General features: G+C 46.6%; 1 protein-coding gene across 5 annotated transcripts; it reads left to right on the top strand.

Annotated features, from left to right (window-relative positions):
• Positions 1-5699: 5699 nt before the first annotated feature.
• On the top strand, positions 5700-16272 carry Rbfa (ribosome binding factor A). 5 transcript variants are annotated; one of them, XM_006973865.3, is made up of 6 exons: positions 5700-5987; positions 8884-9103; positions 9675-9787; positions 12852-12936; positions 15044-15117; positions 15510-16272. In XM_006973865.3, the coding sequence occupies exons 1-6, from the start codon at positions 5824-5826 to the stop codon at positions 15898-15900; spliced, it is 1047 nt and encodes a 348-aa protein (XP_006973927.1). In that variant the 5' UTR covers positions 5700-5823; the 3' UTR covers positions 15901-16272. The 5 variants fall into 5 exon arrangements, with proteins under 5 accessions (XP_006973927.1, XP_076411683.1, XP_076411684.1 ...); XM_076555568.1 differs by lacking the exon at positions 5700-5987 and adding an exon at positions 8367-8538; XM_076555569.1 differs by lacking the exon at positions 5700-5987 and adding an exon at positions 8367-8542.
• Positions 16273-17330: the final 1058 nt, after the last annotated feature.

Genomic DNA, 17330 nt, shown 5'->3' with positions numbered 1-17330 from the left:
CATAGACTCTGGGAGCTCCAGCACATCAATTCTAGCCATCTGCTCTAAAGAAAGCAAATGAAAACTGGCAAAAGGGGGTGTGTGTAAGATTTTCATCAACATAGCTACGTTGGGAAGATGGAAATTAAACCTATCAGCCCAGTGCTGTACTATTAATATGACTTTGTTTTTTCCTCAGATAGAGTCTCACGGAGCCCAGACTGGCCTTGAACTCACTATGTTGTAAGGATGATCTTGAACTCCGGATCCACTGACTTCTACTTCGCAAAGTACTAGGAATGTTAGTGTGTGCACCATGCAGCATGAGCTTTAGCTATAGAGGAAGAATGGGGGCAATACCAAGAGCTGTGACTGATTAAGCAGTCTTGATTAAACTGCAGTCTGGTTATTTATTCATTTTCTTAGTGTTTATTCTACAAGGTGGACTAAAGAAGTCCTCACGGCTTGAGGGGACAGCTAAATTCCTCTGAGGTAACTGTTTGGGAGTAATCATCACAAAGTGATTAGTTCATGAGGGTCTGCTGTTCCAGAATGCAAGGTGACTTCAGGTTAAGGACAACGACTTGAGTCTTTCAGGTGACTTTTGGGGATGCCTGGACATTGCAAATATTGACACAAAATGCCTCAGCTACTCTTATTTTTGTGCTCTAGTCTTGAAGCAGGATGGCAGGCTTAGTATCACCAACTTTTAGAAAGACAGTCTTTGAGTGGCTAATGTGCTTATTTCAGAGCTATGCAGGAGCCTGAGTTTTAAGACAAAAGAGATGTAAAATACAGGCAGGGACGCCAGGCTTTCATCCTGCTTCTTGTTACCTTGTGGCCAAGGGATGTTAGTGCTTTTCAGCAAAAGCAGTATCTACATGCCCATGATAAAGCAAACCCTCAGCCCCCTTTCCCGAGAGGACCACAGGTGTGTGTCACCATGCCCTCTGGCCGTTTTTATCCTTTTGAGCAAGTTTGATCACCTTACCTTTTGATCTACCAGTATTTACACTGGATGGTGAATTTAGATGGAACTATTTAGTGTAGAAGTTAGCTAAATACAGTTTTTCTCGTCAGTTTTCACTGATATATCTTGAGACTGAAGCTTTATCTCAAATTCCCAATACAGTTGATCACCTATATCCACGTGATATATTTATATGGAAGTTATACCGTGTACCAATATGCCCTCAGTACAATTCAGTTTCACCACAGAGTAAGTTACTAAAGTTACAAAGGATTTTTTCCTTTCTTTTTTTTGAGATCTTATTCTGTAGCTCAGGCTAGCCCTTGAAGCAATCCTCTTACCTCAGCCTCCCAACGATTGGGATTGCACATATGAACCACCACAATGGCTACAGACATGTTCTAGACCTCTTCCACACAACAACCATTTGTCTCCCTATCATGTGTTACTATGGACAAAGGTTGATACATCTGGCTATGTTTTTTTTTTTTTCTTCTGGAGGGTGGGTGGGTGTTCCAAGTTAGTTTGGACTGTGGGGATGTGACAGCAAGCCTTAACCTGTTGGCACTGTGTTATTGCCCACCCAGAAATGAACTGCTCTATCCCAGTTATTAGCCTGCTTAGACCTGAGTGATAATTTACACAGGCTCCCTGTGATGGCTAAAGAAACTTAATATGGAGCCAGGCATTCCTTAAGGGCTGTTGACCTTTACTCTGGAATGCCTGGGACATCCTAGTGGCCTGCAAGTGAGACAAGAATAGGAAAATAATGGGCTGTGGGGTATTAACAGCTGCCTTTGCTTCTGTAAAACTTACTTAGCACTGTGGGAAAAGGATGGAATGGTCTTTTTGTTTGCTCGTTTGTTTCGAGACAGGGTTTCTCTGTGTAGCCTTGGCTGTCCTGGAACTTGCTCTGTAGACCAGGCTGGCCTCAGACTCAGAGATTGGCCTGCCTCTGCCTCCCGAGTGCTGGGATTGAAGGCGTGCGCCACCACTACCTGGCAAGATTTATCTTTTTATTACTATATAGCAGGAAAGAAAAAAACAACTGAAGGAAGTAAAACAATTTTCCTGCCCAGCTTGTGGATTCTCTGGATAGTTGTAATGCACACCTTTCTGATGCCCCTCTTTAAGACCCCACCTTAATGCCCCCTGCACAAGGCATGCTGTTTGGCTCTAAGGCTGCTGTCCTTCTGCTAGCAATAAAAATCAATTCATTTCATCTAAATTTGAACTGAGTCTAAGTCTTTGGTCTTTCCTCGTGGATTGGAGCACCACAGCGGGACAAAGCCAGTTACCCGTCCCTGTTCATAGGCTTGCTCTGGCATTGTTTATAATGTGCTGTCATGCACCAGGCGCTTTGGCTCCTGTGGGAAAACATCAGTGTTCACACACACCCTACTGAGATAGAATAAAGAAGAAAAAGCCGATTATTAGAGCCTGGTGTGTGTGTGTGTGTGTGTGTGTGTGTGTGTGTGTGTGTGTGTGTGTGTGTGATTCACTTAAAGCATTGCTTGTATTAAGCACTGTCTATTGCTGACCATGACTTCCCTTGCTACCTGAAACAGAATGACCTGGAGAAATAGCTAAAAGAATAGGTCATTGCCCTTAACAACTAACAACAAAAGCTCAGCCTGAAAACAGCAGGTTTAAATGAAAACACTAAACTTGTTTTTAATTTGAATTTGGGTGAAAACTCTGGGTTAGATCTACTGATTCATGTTACCTTCCATCTTGTTAAATTCTCTATGTCCCTGTACTAAATTTTCTCCCCAATTAAGAAATGACTGTTTATTTGAGTTGAGTTGAGGAAATGCTACAGGGAAAAAGTAGGGCAGGCATCCCACTCTTGGGCATATACCCAAGGAATGCTGATTCATACCATAAAGATACATGCTCAGCTATGTTCATAGCAGCACTATTTGTAATAGCCAGAACCTGGAAACAACCTAGATGCCCGTCAATGGAAGGATGGATGAAAAAAATGTGGTACATATACACAATGGAGTACTACTCAGCAGAGAAAAACAATGAAAGCATGAAATTTGCAGGCAAATGGATGGAACTAGAAAAAATCATCCTGAGTGAGGTAACCCAAACCCAGAAAGACAGTCATGGTATGTACTCACTCATAAGTGGATTTTAGATATAAAATAAAGCACAATCAGACTACAACCTATAGAACCATTGAGGCTATATATATAGCATGGAGGTCCCTAGGACGACTGTGGCTTATAATAAATTTCGGTTTTACTCAATTACTGAGCAAGCCTCAATGAAACATCTCACTATTAAGATAAGAATACATACTCTATCAAGATGATAATAGAAAAATTAATTAATTAATTTTAAACAATAAAAAATAAAAATAGAAAAATTTGAAATATTAAACAAACAAACAAACATTTTACTAAAGTTTAAAAAAGGGAGAACTAGGGAAAAAAAGGGAGAACTAGGGACTCATCATTCCTCTCCATATTCTATTCTTTCCCTTGTTTTATATATTTTAAATTTTTTTATCAGTGGATTCTGCTGGAGGATCTGATGCAGATAAGCACTGGAGGGCTCCTGTTGCAAATCACCCTCTGGAGCGATGGAAGGATCTTTCTACTAGCATGTGGAGGAGACCCGATCTAGTGTTGGTGTAGCCCCAGAGTTTGGTTTATGTCTTTCCTCAGGACAATGAGGTTCCTCTTTGGATTCCTGAGCACTGAACGCTCCCTGTGGCTGCTGCTGAAGCCCAACATGACAGACACCTAATGGGTCATCATGAAAAAATCTACCCTTCTGATGCTAATGGAGATCGAGAGCCCAATATGGCCAGCTTTGGCAAGCATTAATGTAAGCTTAGGAACTGTAGCCATGAGATTGGATTCTTCAGAAGAGCTGCCAGCTAATGTCATGCTGGGATCAAGAAAAACGGGCCTTGGCGGTTCGTGTTCCTAGAGTTGTATCCATGCCAGTGGATGTCCACACAATCCAGAAGAGAATTTGACATTGCTGCTGCCACTGTTGATGTTATAACAATGGCGGCCACCGCTACTACTGTTTCTGGGATTACCATTTCATAAATGCTTACTACAGCTAGCACAGTGGAGACCCTGGCAGCAAAAGTAGCTACTACAGTTAGTTAATCTTTCATTCTATTGGGCATGATAAATTTAATTCAGTAGTTATATACATCTCGATTGGCTTTGAAAATTATAAACTTATAAACTCAAGTTCCAGTTGCTTTTGGGATACTATCTTACAAGGACTCCAACGTACAGTATGGCTCGATAAGGAAGGGAATGACTCAGTTGCCTTTAGCCTACTGGCTATGGGTGGGATAGGACCTCTGTTGGTCTTTTCTGTATCGAACACACAGATTGCAAGCCCAGTGCCACTTTGAGATCTTTGGCAGCAATTAACCATGCAGCTCACACGATTGAGCCGGTATGATAATGAGTATTCAGAGACGGGTAATTCCTGGGGGGCACTCACCAACCTAAGTCAGAGCACCTGTGTGGCCTAGGCAGGTGTCTCCATGACGGGTAAGGTGACCTGCTGACGTCCCACGCAACCCAAGTCAGAAGCTCATTTTTTAATAAAAGGGGGACCTACAGGGCCCTGCCGCCCCCCTCAGTGTTAGGTAACTGTTGCCTTGCTTGCGGACCTTGACCTTGATATCCTCCCAATGCTAATTCCTTGCCAGGTTCCACTCTCCTGAATGCTTAAGGGAAGTTCCTTATCTGTGTATCCTGAATAACCAGCGTTAACAGCTTAGATGCAAGATTGTAAAACATCGGTAGGGAACTTCTGCCCTCCGGGGTCCTCCCATTGTGCTGTAAGCCTGTAATTAAGACCTCCTACCCCCTTCAAGAAATGACATTCGACATTTAAAATTATATATATATATATATATATATATATATATATATATATGTAATTGAATGAATACTGCGAATGTAATCTATGAATACCACAAATGTGATTAATATCATGAGTGTAATTTAAATAAATAAATAAATAAATTTTTAAAAAAAGTAGGGCAGGAACACTAACAATAGTAACGAAGAAAGCAGTCTTTGGGAGACTGCAGGCAGCAGAGTTGGCCCACATCCCTTCCATCTCCTCACCACAAGTGCCTGAATGCAAAGCCTTCTGAATTCTTTTTCTGTCTGGTTTTTACCCTTCTAAAATACCTTAAAACTAATACATCAACCCAGAGACAGTATTAATATCGATGACAACCATACACTGCTTCCATACACGGTTGCATTGCATGTTTGAATCGTCTTACGCTCAATTGTCTCCTCAAACATGGCCCTTCTTTAGTGGTGAAAACGTTCAAACTATCCGTCTAGCTTTTTGAAGTGCTCACTACAGTATTGTCACCGCGGCCTTGATTTAAAATAAGCTGGGGGGTTAGGCTGAAGAGATGGCTGAACTATTAAGAGCACTTGGCTGCTTTTCCGGAGAGGGATGTTGAGTTTCCAGCAATCCATGAGGCAATTTTCAACTCTCTTAACTCTGGCTCCAGGGGATCCCACGCCTTCCTCTGGCTTCCGGCGGCACCTGCATTCACCTGCATTGTGCCATACACGCCCTACCTGCTTCCATATGAATAAATAACAAAATAAATAGTGGGTAAAAAAGAATAATGCTAGGTGGTTTGGGCCCCGGGCCACACCGCGCACTGTTGGCGCCCCGCCCCCTTGCTGTCGTCACTCCGCGGCATAGCCCCGCCTACATGTCGGTTAGCCCCGCCCACACGTGCCTGTGGGCTTCCGGTTTTCGGGTCACCCGTGGTGGCTTTAGTCGTCTAAGGCTCACACACCCGTCAGTCGTGCTCCCTCCCACTCGTGTTTGCGGGCCGCGCGCTCCGAGGAGGAATGTGGGCCGGGGCCGCGGGGCTGAGGGGCTCCTGCGCGCGGCTGCAGGCCCTGCGGGGCGGCCATGCGGCCGCGCTCCTTCCCAGCCGCTCGCAGGCCCTGCACATCTCGGTCGCTTCCTGCGGCAGCAGGAACTTGCTCAAGAAATTTGCCTCGAAAACCAGGTACGCAGCGGCCAGGGTGCGCTGCGGGCCGGGGCGCCTGTGCACGGTTGGATGGAGGCGGTTTCTGCAGGGGACAGATGTCCGGGAGGGGCTGGGTCGGGACCGTGGGCATAGATGTCTGATATTCGTGCAGTTTAACCTTTGACAATTCCCGCGTTCCCACTACACTTTCAGGTTCTTTTTATACAGTGTTAAGCCTCCTGAAACCTCACATTGCATACATTTTTGTCTTAATTAGATATTTTTAATAATAAACATACGATAAAATACTTTGATTTCGCGGGGCGGTGGCGTCGCACGTGTTTAATCCCACTCTGGAGGCAGAGGCAGGGGGAGCTCTGAGTTCAAGGCCACCCACCCTTGGTCTATAGCATGAGTTCCAGGATAGCCAGGGCTAAACAGAGAAGCCCTGTCTCAAAAAACAAAAACAAAAGAAGAAAATGATATTTTGATTTCCATAGCATCTTAGAGTGTACTAAATGTGATAAGCCAGTTAATATTTTTTTGGGGGGGGGGTTGTTTTAACAAATGATTTTACAGGTGGTTTTAGGTTTACTGAAGAAGTGCATAGTTCAGAGACTGGCCTCAGATTCTCTATCAGAACTGATGTTAATGTGGTATCCTTAATGCCCTCTCCTATTCAGATGTGGTAGCTAGACGGCCGTGTTCAGTCTTGCCCTATTGGACAGCTCTAACAGTTTTGGGAAATCCTGGTTGGAAGTTGCGTGGTGGCACATCACTGCGATTTGATGTTTTCTTCGTGATTATATGTGGGTCGTGGAGTTGGGGGAAAAGTAACAGAGGAGAAACACCATTTTATCAAGGGCATGTCTAACCACTGTGCTCACCGTGTCCTGCGGTGTTAGGTGTCCCCTTTTGTCATTTTTGGTAGGAAGTTGCTGTGTGTAGCCCCTGCCCTTAAGAGGTGAAGAATTGTGACCGTAGGTTATTTGGAGTTCTTTGTGGGAGATGTGCCCCTTCATTTACTCACTCACCAGTATGGACAAGTGGTTATCAGCTATTATTTTATTTTGCTCAAGGTGTTCCACCTTTGGTCATCAGCAGCCCTCTCACCCCCCTTTGCTTCCTTGATGCACCCCATGTTTAGCGAGTCTGTCTGGCACTTCAGGATGTCCTAAGTTCATCTTACATGTGCCCCTCCCCAACCCTAAGGAGCAGCCATTCTTATGTGGAGCCCAGGTTACCGTGCTGGAAAGCAGGGTCTGGGAGCCGGGTGGGCCCACGCTTTTGTTGGTATATCCGGTCTTTGGTCCCTGTACTTGTGAGCATTTTGTTCTTTTCTGGAGCGTTTGTCCTCTTTCCCTACCTTCCTGGAAGTCCCTTCTGTTCTAACAGGAGCGGTGAGACCCCCTCAGTCTCCTGACTGTTCAGTTCTAACAGGAGCGGTGAGACCCCCTCAGTCTCCTGACTGTTCAGTTCTAACAGGAGCGGTGAGACCCCCTCAGTCTCCTGACTGTTCTAACAGGAGCGGTGAGACCCCCCTCAGTCTCCTGACTGTTCTAACAGGAGCGGTGAGACCCCCCTCAGTCTCCTGACTGTTGTGTTCTAACAGGAGCGGTGAGACCCCCCTCAGTCTCCTGACTGTTCTGTTGAGCACTTCGGAACCACCAGCCTTTATCTTCATGAATGACCATAGCGCTTTCGTGAATGTTGGAGATAAAATCTCAAGGCCCTTCCATCTTCCCACTGTAGATAGACACAAGTCAGAATTACAGGGTTGTGTTAAAACTCTTCTGTCCCATTCCCACAGTCATGTTGTTGTCCACTAAACTTCAGTGGTTGTTAACATGCCCCATGCCCCATGCAAGCACCCTACACTTGAAGTGTCAGTCTTTTGACCTAGTTCATGCAACTCTTTTCTTAACTTTCATAACTATCCCATCTAATTATTTTAAAAAAAGAGACCCCCCCTTTTTAAAAGATTTATCTATTTATTTATTTATTTATTTATTTATTTATTTATTTATTTATTATGAACACAGAAGAGGGTGCCAGATCTCATTTCAGATGGTTGTGAGCCACCATGTGGGTGCTGGGAATTGAACTCAGAACCCCTGGAAGAGCAGTCGGTGCTCTTAACCTCTGAGCCATCTCTCCAGCCCAGAGACCCCCCCCTTTATGTATATGAGGGTTTTTTTTTTTTTTTTTTTTTTTGTGTGTGTGTGTGTGTGTGGTTTTTCAAAACAGGGTTTCTTTCTTTCTTCCTTTTTTTTTTTTTTTTTTTTTTTGGTTTTTTGAGACAGGGTGTCTCTGTGCAGTTTTGGTGCCTGTTCTGGATCTTGCTCTGTAGACCAGGCTGGCCTCAAACTCACAGAGATTCACCTGGCTCTACCTCCCAAGTGCTGGAATTAAAGGCATGCACCATCACTGCCTGGCCTAAAACAGAGTTTCTTCATGTAACCCTGGCTGACCTGGAACTTACTCTGTGGACCAGGCTGCCTATGACCTCACAGAGATCTGCCTGGCTCTTTCTCTAGTGCTGAGTTTAAAGGCATACCACCACCATCACCATTATAACCACCCAGACTATGTATGTCAGTTTTAAAGATTTGTTTACACCTTTAATCCCAGCACTCAGAGGCAGAGGCAGGTGATCTCTGTAAGTCAGAGGCCAGAAAACCAACCAACCAACCAAAACCCTTCTTATTTTATGTGTATGAGTATTTTGGCTGCATGTATGTGATGTGCACCATGTGCATGTGTAGTATTTGTGGAGGTCTGAAGAGGGTGTCAGATCCTCTGGGAACAGTGATTGTGAGATTCCATGTGGGAACTGAACCCAGGTCCTCTGAAAGAGTAACTAATGCTCATAACCACTGAGCCGTTTCTCCAGAGCCTCCCCCCGCCCCATCTAATTTTTGTTTTCTTGATATAGAAAGAAGTTTTGGTATGAAAGTCCATCCCTGGGGTCTCACATGACTCACAAGCCATCCAAGTTTGAGTTCCTCACAAAGAGCACCTTAAAGAAGGCCAAGAAGGAAGACACTGTCCGCCTGAAAGCCCTCAATGGCCTTCTCTACAAAGCTCTGACGGAATTGCTGTCCACTCCTGAAGTGAGCCAGGAGGTCTACGAACTGAATGTGGAGCTCTCCAAGGTGAGCACAGGTCAGGGTTGGGGGCAGGGCACAGGCTTAGCTTCGTCTGAACCCATCATATCTGAGGTCTTAGTTTGGGGCCCCAGAGGTGGTGCCAACTCTGATTTAAGTCAGGGTACAAGGTGCAGAAACAGAGCTTTTTGGGTGAGGGACGGGGACTGTACAGCACCAGCCAGTGTGACGAGACAAAGCGTTAGAAGAAGTTTAGGGATATGGTGAGGATCCACAGTCTTTGCTTTCATAAAGCGAGGAAGGTCCTCCGTCTTCCTAGATGGGGTTGAGTTGAAGAAGAAATAGTTGGCAGCTGTTCATTTCCAATTCCCTGCATCTGGAGAGGTTGCCGTGCAGCGATGCTGTGGAGCACATGGGGCTGAACTGAGAGAAAGGTCAGTGAGCTTGGGTGTCTGTGACTCTACTTCCCCGCCATGAATGCTGTGGTCTCCGGCAGGCATCACCAGAATAGTCTTCTGGGTGTAAGAGGCGAAAGAAGCTGTAGTCCTTATCCCCGATACACTGTGTGAACGGTGAAGACTGTAAACCTAAAGTAACTTGCAGTTGGGGTGCACCTCAGGTCTCTGTGACTTCAGACTTCTCCGCCTGCCGAGTGTACTGGAAGATAGGTGTCTCTGCAGACCGGAACAGGCACACGGAGGCCGTCCTGCAGAGGAGCGCTGCCTACATCAGGTGATGGTGTTCACTTTCTGCACATACTGCCTTCTGCCTCAGCCTTAACTGGCCTGGCTGTTTGTAGGTAAACGTTTAAAATTTCTCATTGAGGATTTTTGCTTTTAAGGAAAATCTTGGAAGCATTTCCTTAATTTTAGACTATTAGTTACATTTTGCTAGAAGACCTAATCTAATCAGATTTCTTAAAAATTTTATAGGGCTCCAGAGGTCCTTTCAGGGCTCTCTGAGGCACGAATTATTTTGACAGTACTAGGAAGCTCTGACTGCCTCACTGTGCAAAGTGTTCCTGGAGTTCCTAGTGTGCCTCTGCCCATGCTGACTGCCCATGCTTCCACAGCGCCTCAATCACCTTAAAGTATCCTGGATGAACAAGTCAAAAAGTAAAAATACAGCCGGCGGTGGTGGTGCATGCCTTTAATCCCAGCACTCGGGAGGCAGAGCCAGGCGGATCTCTGTGAGTTCGAGGCCAGCCTGGGCCACAAAGTGAGTTCCAGGAAAGGCACAAAGTCACACAGAGAAACCCTGTCTGGGGGAAAAAAATGGCTCTTGAGCCAGGTGGTGGTAGCACACGCCTTTATTCTCAGCACTCAGGAGGCAGGGGCAGGCGGATCTCTGTGAGTTTGAGGCCAGCCTGGTCAACATAGTGAATTCCAGGACAGTCAAGGCTACATAGAGATACCCTGTCTCAAAAAACAAAAACAAAACAAACAAACAAAAAAATTGGCCCTTAATGGGAAACACAGGCAAGTCTTCTGCCCTGCCCTAGGGTATTCTGTGCACGCGCGCGCGCGCGCGCGCGCGCACACACACACACACACACACACACACGCACACGCACACGCACACATACACACACATACATGCACACACACATACACACATGTATACACACACACATACATGCACACACACATACACACACACCACACACACACACATACACACACACACACACACACACACAGAGGTAAAGGAATGCCTCCATCTGCTCAAGTGTAGGTTTTTGGCAAACATCTCTGAAGAAGAAACTAGTGAATCACTACAGAACAAACAGCTGGTCATGCCCAATGCTGGTAGCAAAATGTAACCTTCCAGAATTTGAGCAGTTGGCATCCTCCGTGAGCTGGATAGCCTGAAGAACTCCACGGCTCTTCTCGTGGGGTCATAACTTCACAGTGCCACACAGTCCTGAGGAAGGTTTGGACCTGGTTGTCAGCAAGCACACAGATTGTAAAGCCACACATGGGGAGAAGGCACATTACCTGCTAGACCCTGCTGCAATTTAATGTGATGCTTAACTTGTCAGGGTTTACGGAGGGTTGGGAATGATCCATGCTTTGCTAAGGACTATTAATATATTTGCTTTCCTCAGTTTCTTATCTGTATGAGGCCACAGTTCTGTGTGCATCAGTAAAAATAGCAACAGGAAGCAGAGGCTGAGTGGAGCACTGACTGGCCTCTGCTGAGCTGGGCCTCAAAAGCATGCAGACAAAAAGGCAAAGCCCCTGCTGCCAATACTTGAAAAGTCAGTTTTTTATTACATGTTTGCCAGCACTTGGGAGGTTTATTATGTTAAATGACTTAAAATTTGTCATTTTTAAGTTTCTTAAATTTAATTTCTAACAGTAAACATCAATAGAACAACATTTAAAAAAAAGGCGTTGGTTGGTACTGCACGCCTTTAATCCCAGCACTCAGAAGGCAGAGAATCTCTGTGAGTTCAAGGCCAGTCTGGTCTACAGGGCCAGTTCCAGGACAGCCAGGGCTACATAGAGAAACCCTGTCTCAAAAAACAAACAAAAAAGTTGTTGGCCATTCTCAATAACTTCTTAAGATTGTAAAGAATCCTGAGACCCAAAATTTTGAAAATTGATGAGCTTCTTGGACATAATGAAGTTACTCAGTGTCTTAGGGTGTCTATTGCTATGATGAAACACTGTGACCAAAAAGCAAGTTGGGGAGAAAAGGATTTATTTGACTTACACTTCCACATTGCTGTTCATTATTGAAGGAAGTCAGGACAGGAACTCAAGCAAAGTTGGAACCTGGAGGCAGGAGCGGATGCAGAGACCATGGAGGGGTGCTGCTTACTGGCTTGCTCCCTATGGCTTGCTCAGCCTGCTTTCTTATAGAACCCAGAACCGCAAGCCCAGGGATGGCACCTCCCACCATAGGCTGGGCCCTCCCCCTTTGATCACTAATTGAGAAAATGCCTTACAGCTGGATCTCATGGAGGCATTTCCTCAACTGAGGCTCCTTCCTCTCTGATGACTCCGGCTTGTGTCAGGTGGACACAAAACCAACCAGTACACTCAGTTTATTCAGTTAAAAAAAGGTGGGGGGGGGGCAGAAACCCATCTGGCCACAGATCTCAGAGTTGGATGCTTCCCACATACATCTAGCTCCTCCCTGTAGCTCTTGCCCCTCCCTTCACATATTATTCTCTCTCAGGAATCCATGTGTGGGGCTTCGTCCAGCATGTCTGTTTGTCCATCTGTCTTGTGTTCTCTGCAAGGGTCACTGGGCATCCGCTTCCATAGAGAGTGTCTGCAGCTATCAAAGAAGGACTGATTTCATCGTTTACTGTTAACCAAGCATGGTTTTGGTTGGACACAATTAGGAAGTTAGCTGAGTCGAATGCCTCTTTGAGACTATTGCAGCTGCCCAGAATTTGGTGTCAAAGTTTCAAGGGATTGCAGGGCCTAGACCTCATGGCTGGTCTGTATCACATGACTGGGCTGTACATCTCTAGCCTGCTGGGATGTCAGGTGGGAGTCCTTCCAGGAAGCATCTACTGAGTACAGGATGCTGTTACTAAGTTAGAGGCAGCGCTCCAATCCAGACAGCTTCCTCATTGGGAAGAGTGAAGGCCAGCCATTGTGTGGAGCACCTTCATCTCTAGTGATGAGGCGTTTGAAAGGGGCGTCTCCAGAGCTTCGCTTCTCCCCCCACTTGCCTCCCCTCCCCTCCTCTTCCTGCCTCCCTTACAGCCTGGTAACTTGGTGAGTCTGATGTAGTTTGTGTTTAGAGCCTCTCCACTAAATGTGTGCTCTTTCCTCAGGCACCTTCTGATGTCTCAGCAGATCCTGAGAAATGTTCCACCCCTAGTGTTCATTCAAGACAAAAAAGACATCATTCTGGCTGAGGTGAGCTTTTTCAATAATTAGCTCTTTTGTTCTTTGTCTTTCTTTTTAAATCTCATGTACACCAGAACAAACCTTTTTTTTATTTATTAGTTTGGGTTTTTGTTTTGTTTTATTTTGGTTTGGTTTTGGTTTAAGACAGGGTTTCTCTGTGTGTAGCCCTGGCTGTCTTGGAACTTGTTCTGTAGACCAAGCTGGCCTCAAACTCGCAGAAATCCGCCTGCCTCTGTCTCCCAAGTAATGGAATTAAAGGCATGCGCTACCACCACCCTGATATTTATTAGATTTTTAAAAATGTTATGTGTGCCAGGTGGTGGTGGAACACGCCTTTAATTCCAGAACTCGGGAGGCAGAGGCAGGCAGATCTCTGTAAGTTCAAGGCCAGCCTGGGCTACAGAGTGAGTTCCAGGACAGACTCCAAAGCTGCACAGAGAAACCCTGTCTCGAAAAACAAACAAACAAATAAATATGTAAAAATGTTATGTGGGCCGGGTGGTGGTGGCACACACCTTTAATCCCAGCACTTGGGAGGCAAAGGCAGGCGGATTTCTGTGTGTTCGAGGCCAGCCTGGGCTACCAAGTGAGTTCCGGGAATACACGCAAAGCTACACAGAGAAACCCTGTCTCAACAACATTTTTGGACTGGAGAGATGGCTCAGTGGTTGCTCTTCCAGAGGACCCAGGTTCAACTCCAGCACCCACATGGCAGCTCACAACTGTCTGTAACTCCAAGATCTGACAGCCTCACACAGACATACATGCAAGCAAAACACCAATGCACGTAAAATAAAAATAAATAAATTAAAAAAAAATGTTATGTGTATGAGTGTTTTTCCTCTATGTATGACTGCACCATGTGTGTATATTATCCTCTGAGGCCAGAAAAGGGCATTTGATCCCAGGAACTAGAGTGTGGGTGCTGGGACTTGAACCTAGATCCTCTGGGAGAGCAGCTACCGTTCCCAACCACTGAGCCATCTCTCCAGCCAGCCATGTTTATTCACTTCTCTGTGTGTGGGTGGGAGGAAAGGGTTTATTTGAGCTTACAGTTCCATATCACAGTCCATCACTGAGAATTCATGGCAGGAACTCAAACAGGAGAGTAGTAACCTGGAAGCAGGGACTGACTGTGTACCAGGATTGCTTATCACCTTGCTCCTCATGACTTGTTCAGCCAGCTTCTGTATACACCTGTGGACCATCTACAGTGGCCCCAACCACCGTGGGCTGGGTACCCCCATCAGTCCCTAATTAAGAAGATGCTCCTCAGGCTAGAAAATACATTTTCTCCGTTGAGGTTTCCTCTTCCCAAACGACTCTGGCTTGTGTCAAGTTGGTATAAAGCTGGCCAGCACAGTGAGTGTGGAGGTCAGAGGACAGTCTTCTACCATGTCTGTCCTGAGGATCCTACTCAGGTCTCCAGGCTTGGCCTCAAGTGTCTTTACCCACTGAGCCATCTCCCCTGCCCAAATAATTAGCTTTTTATACTTTACTTTTATACTTTATAGTCATTAAACTTTAATGAATACAGTTTTAGGTTTCACTTCACTTATTTTATTTTTTTTAAGACAGAGTCTCATTTTGTAGCATTGGCTGGCATAGAACTTGCCTTGTAGACCAGGCTGACCTTAAACTCTCAGAGATCTGACTGTCTTCTGCCTCCTGAGTGCTCCTGCTTTTGGTTCAGGCCTCTTGATCCCACAGAGTGGGCCCCTGTGGCTGGGGCTGACCTTCATATCTGTTCTGACATTGCTGGAAGCTTCCCTTTCTCAAACACTCCAATTCTGTGGCAAAATGGAGTCATTTTGCAAAACTACTTTAGAAACTAGTAAATAATAGTTACACAAGTCATCCACTGTTTATTTTCCTCACAGACTTGTCTAATGTTACAAGTTCTAGAAGCCTCAGGCATTGTTGGGGAACTTGTGACAGGTCAGAGTCTTCAGGGGTGTGAGTCACAGTCATCTGTCACAGCACTGCCTTGAGAAGCATCTGCAGTGGTATTAACTGAAGCCATGAAACTTGTGCTGGGCTGTGTGCGAGGCTGTGACGCGGTCCTTGGAAGTAGAGGGTAGGAGCTGTGACCTGCCACCCCATGCTTTCTTTTCAGGTAGATCGGTTACTGGCGGTGGCCGACTTTGGACCCCTGGATGAAAAGGATGACTTGCCACAAGATGGTCTGAGGTGAGGCGTGTGGACATCTTTCTCATCCCTGTGACAGATGCTTAGGCTACAGCAGCCTCTCAGTCTGTGCCTCCACTAGCCCACATTGCCCTGTGGTACCTGCCCTGGGTGGGTCTAGCACTTGTCTGCATAGTTCTGGGTGGCTGCCCATCCACCACCATGCCCAGGTGAGGGAAGCTGGGGATGCACACATTGGCCATACCAGCCACTGCCTGTAACTCTGAAGAACCTAAACCAGGACCCCCTTTCCACGTCCCTGTCACCCTCAGCAAGTTCAGAAGTGTGAGGAGATGTAACAAGTGTTCTATGCAGATGCTTTGGTCCAAACTCCCTGGCTTGGAGCTTCGTTTGTCTCCATGTGAAGGCTTCTCTTCTCTCCCCCCACCCCCCAGGAACCCTGATGCCCTGCCATCACATGACGCCCTAGAGCCAGCCGCACCCCCAAATCTGTGTGGGATCGACCACGAGGCACTGAATAAGCAGATAATGGAGTACAAACGCAAGAAGGAGAAAGGACTCCCGTGTATGAGCCTGGCACCGCCATCAGGGCGGGAGCAGGCGCCTGACCTGACTCATTTGCTGAGAAGGAGAAAGAAGCCATCATCCCGCCGGCACCAAGACTCTTCCCCCAGAAGCTTCCTTTTGGGTGAGGAGGATGAGGACGAGGAGGACAGCACCACAGAGTATGAGTGCCAAGCCCATGGGGCAGAAGAGGAGTGGGAAGCAGAGGCTAGAGGGGATGGCCTGCAGCAGGGGCTCTGTGACAAAAGAGAACAGGGCTAGGGGTGAGGCCTGAGTGCTGCCTGCCCAGCCTGCAGCGTGTGGTCTGCACTTGAGAGACGGCTGATGAGGCGGGGCTCTGGTGGAGGCCATCCTTAGCCGCTTGTCATTCAGCTACTTGTACAATTTCCTGTCCTGACTCACTGGCTTTTCTTCAACATTCGCCTGTAACTGAAAAATAAATGACATCCCCGAGAGACTCACAGACGTGGTACATCTTCCCTCACAGCTGCCGGCACAGGCAGCCTGGCCTCAGCGGCAGGAGAGTTACACACAGAACCTTAGGCCTCCATCTGCAGATCTCCACAGCCAGTTAACGGTGCCTGGCCCCTGGTCCGCGGATGACTTCTTTTTTAATAAAATACTTTGTGTGTATTCTTTGAGAGTTTCATACGTATGTACACTATATTTTGATAATATCTACTTCTTTCGTCTCCCTTCTAACTATTCTAGGATTTCTGCCCCCTAAGTCTCCCTCCTAACTTCATGTCTCACGGAATCTAATTTGTGCCGCCCACATGTGCAGGGTGTAGGGCTGTCACAGGAGCACACAGACAGCCTGCCGGGGGCTACGTCTGTGCTGCCCCTAAAGAAAACTGACTCTTCCCCAGCAGTCATCAGCCGCCAATGTCTCCTGGGCTAGGATGAGGCCCTGTGAGACTCTCCTCCGTCCATGCTGGATGGAGACTGGCTTCATGATCCTGTGCAGGCAGCCAGCCGCTGTGAGGTCATGAGTGCCGTGACCTGTCATGGCCAAGATACTGCTTTGCCCCGGTCCTTCCTAAGCTCTGGCTCTTACAGTCTTTCCACCCCTCTCTCGAAAAGTCTTCCTGGAGATCTGAGGGCGACGGAGTGTGCTGTAGATACATCCCATTTAGGGCCACAGTCGCTCATGTACTTCTCTGTACTGTGACAAGTTGTGAGTCTGTGAATACTGCGGTCCACACTCTGATGAACTAAGAGCTATGCTAATGTGTGGGTATAAAGAGAAGTATTTCGAAGGCAGTTTGACACTATGTCCATGTAAGCAAAATGATAGGAGCAGGTTCTCTGGGGCCTGTGACCTCCCAGGCACAGGTTCTTGATCAAGTTTACAGTGCCAGGCATGAATTCCCTTCTGTAGAGTGGACCTTAAATCCAATCAGAAAGTAAGTGGTTACTGCTATACCATACCATGCCTCTGTTGCATTGATGGGCATGTCTCACTCACAGATTCATAGCTCAGTAAGGTGTTTGATGACACACCCCACCCCCCACCCCCCACCCCCGCAGCAGCTTGCATAACGTCTTCTAATACTAAGAAAGCTAGCCGGCAGGGAGAACGTTTGCAGGCCAGTGCCCTCTTGAATACTCCGTGTCCTGTGACCAGCGTGTGTGGTATCTCCAGCAATAGGGTGTTACCATCAAGATCTGCTGGACAAGGAAGAGCAAAG

The sequence above is a fragment of the Peromyscus maniculatus genome, chromosome 19 (genome assembly GCF_049852395.1).
Source record: "Peromyscus maniculatus bairdii isolate BWxNUB_F1_BW_parent chromosome 19, HU_Pman_BW_mat_3.1, whole genome shotgun sequence".
Lineage (NCBI taxonomy): Eukaryota > Metazoa > Chordata > Mammalia > Rodentia > Cricetidae > Peromyscus > Peromyscus maniculatus.
Note: the sequence above shows the minus strand (reverse complement) of the source record. Positions and strands in the feature narration are given on the sequence as shown.

Bases quoted from the DNA above. Each gene is read 5' to 3' on its own strand.
- Rbfa (XM_006973865.3), top strand. From the start codon at position 5,824: ATGTGGGCCGGGGCCGCGGGGCTGAGGGGCTCCTGCGCGCGGCTGCAG. The intron at 9,104-9,674 runs GTGAGCACAGGT...GGTGCACCTCAG, and splicing joins TGAATGTGGAGCTCTCCAAG to GTCTCTGTGACTTCAGACTT. The intron at 12,937-15,043 runs GTGAGCTTTTTC...CTTTCTTTTCAG, and splicing joins AAGACATCATTCTGGCTGAG to GTAGATCGGTTACTGGCGGT.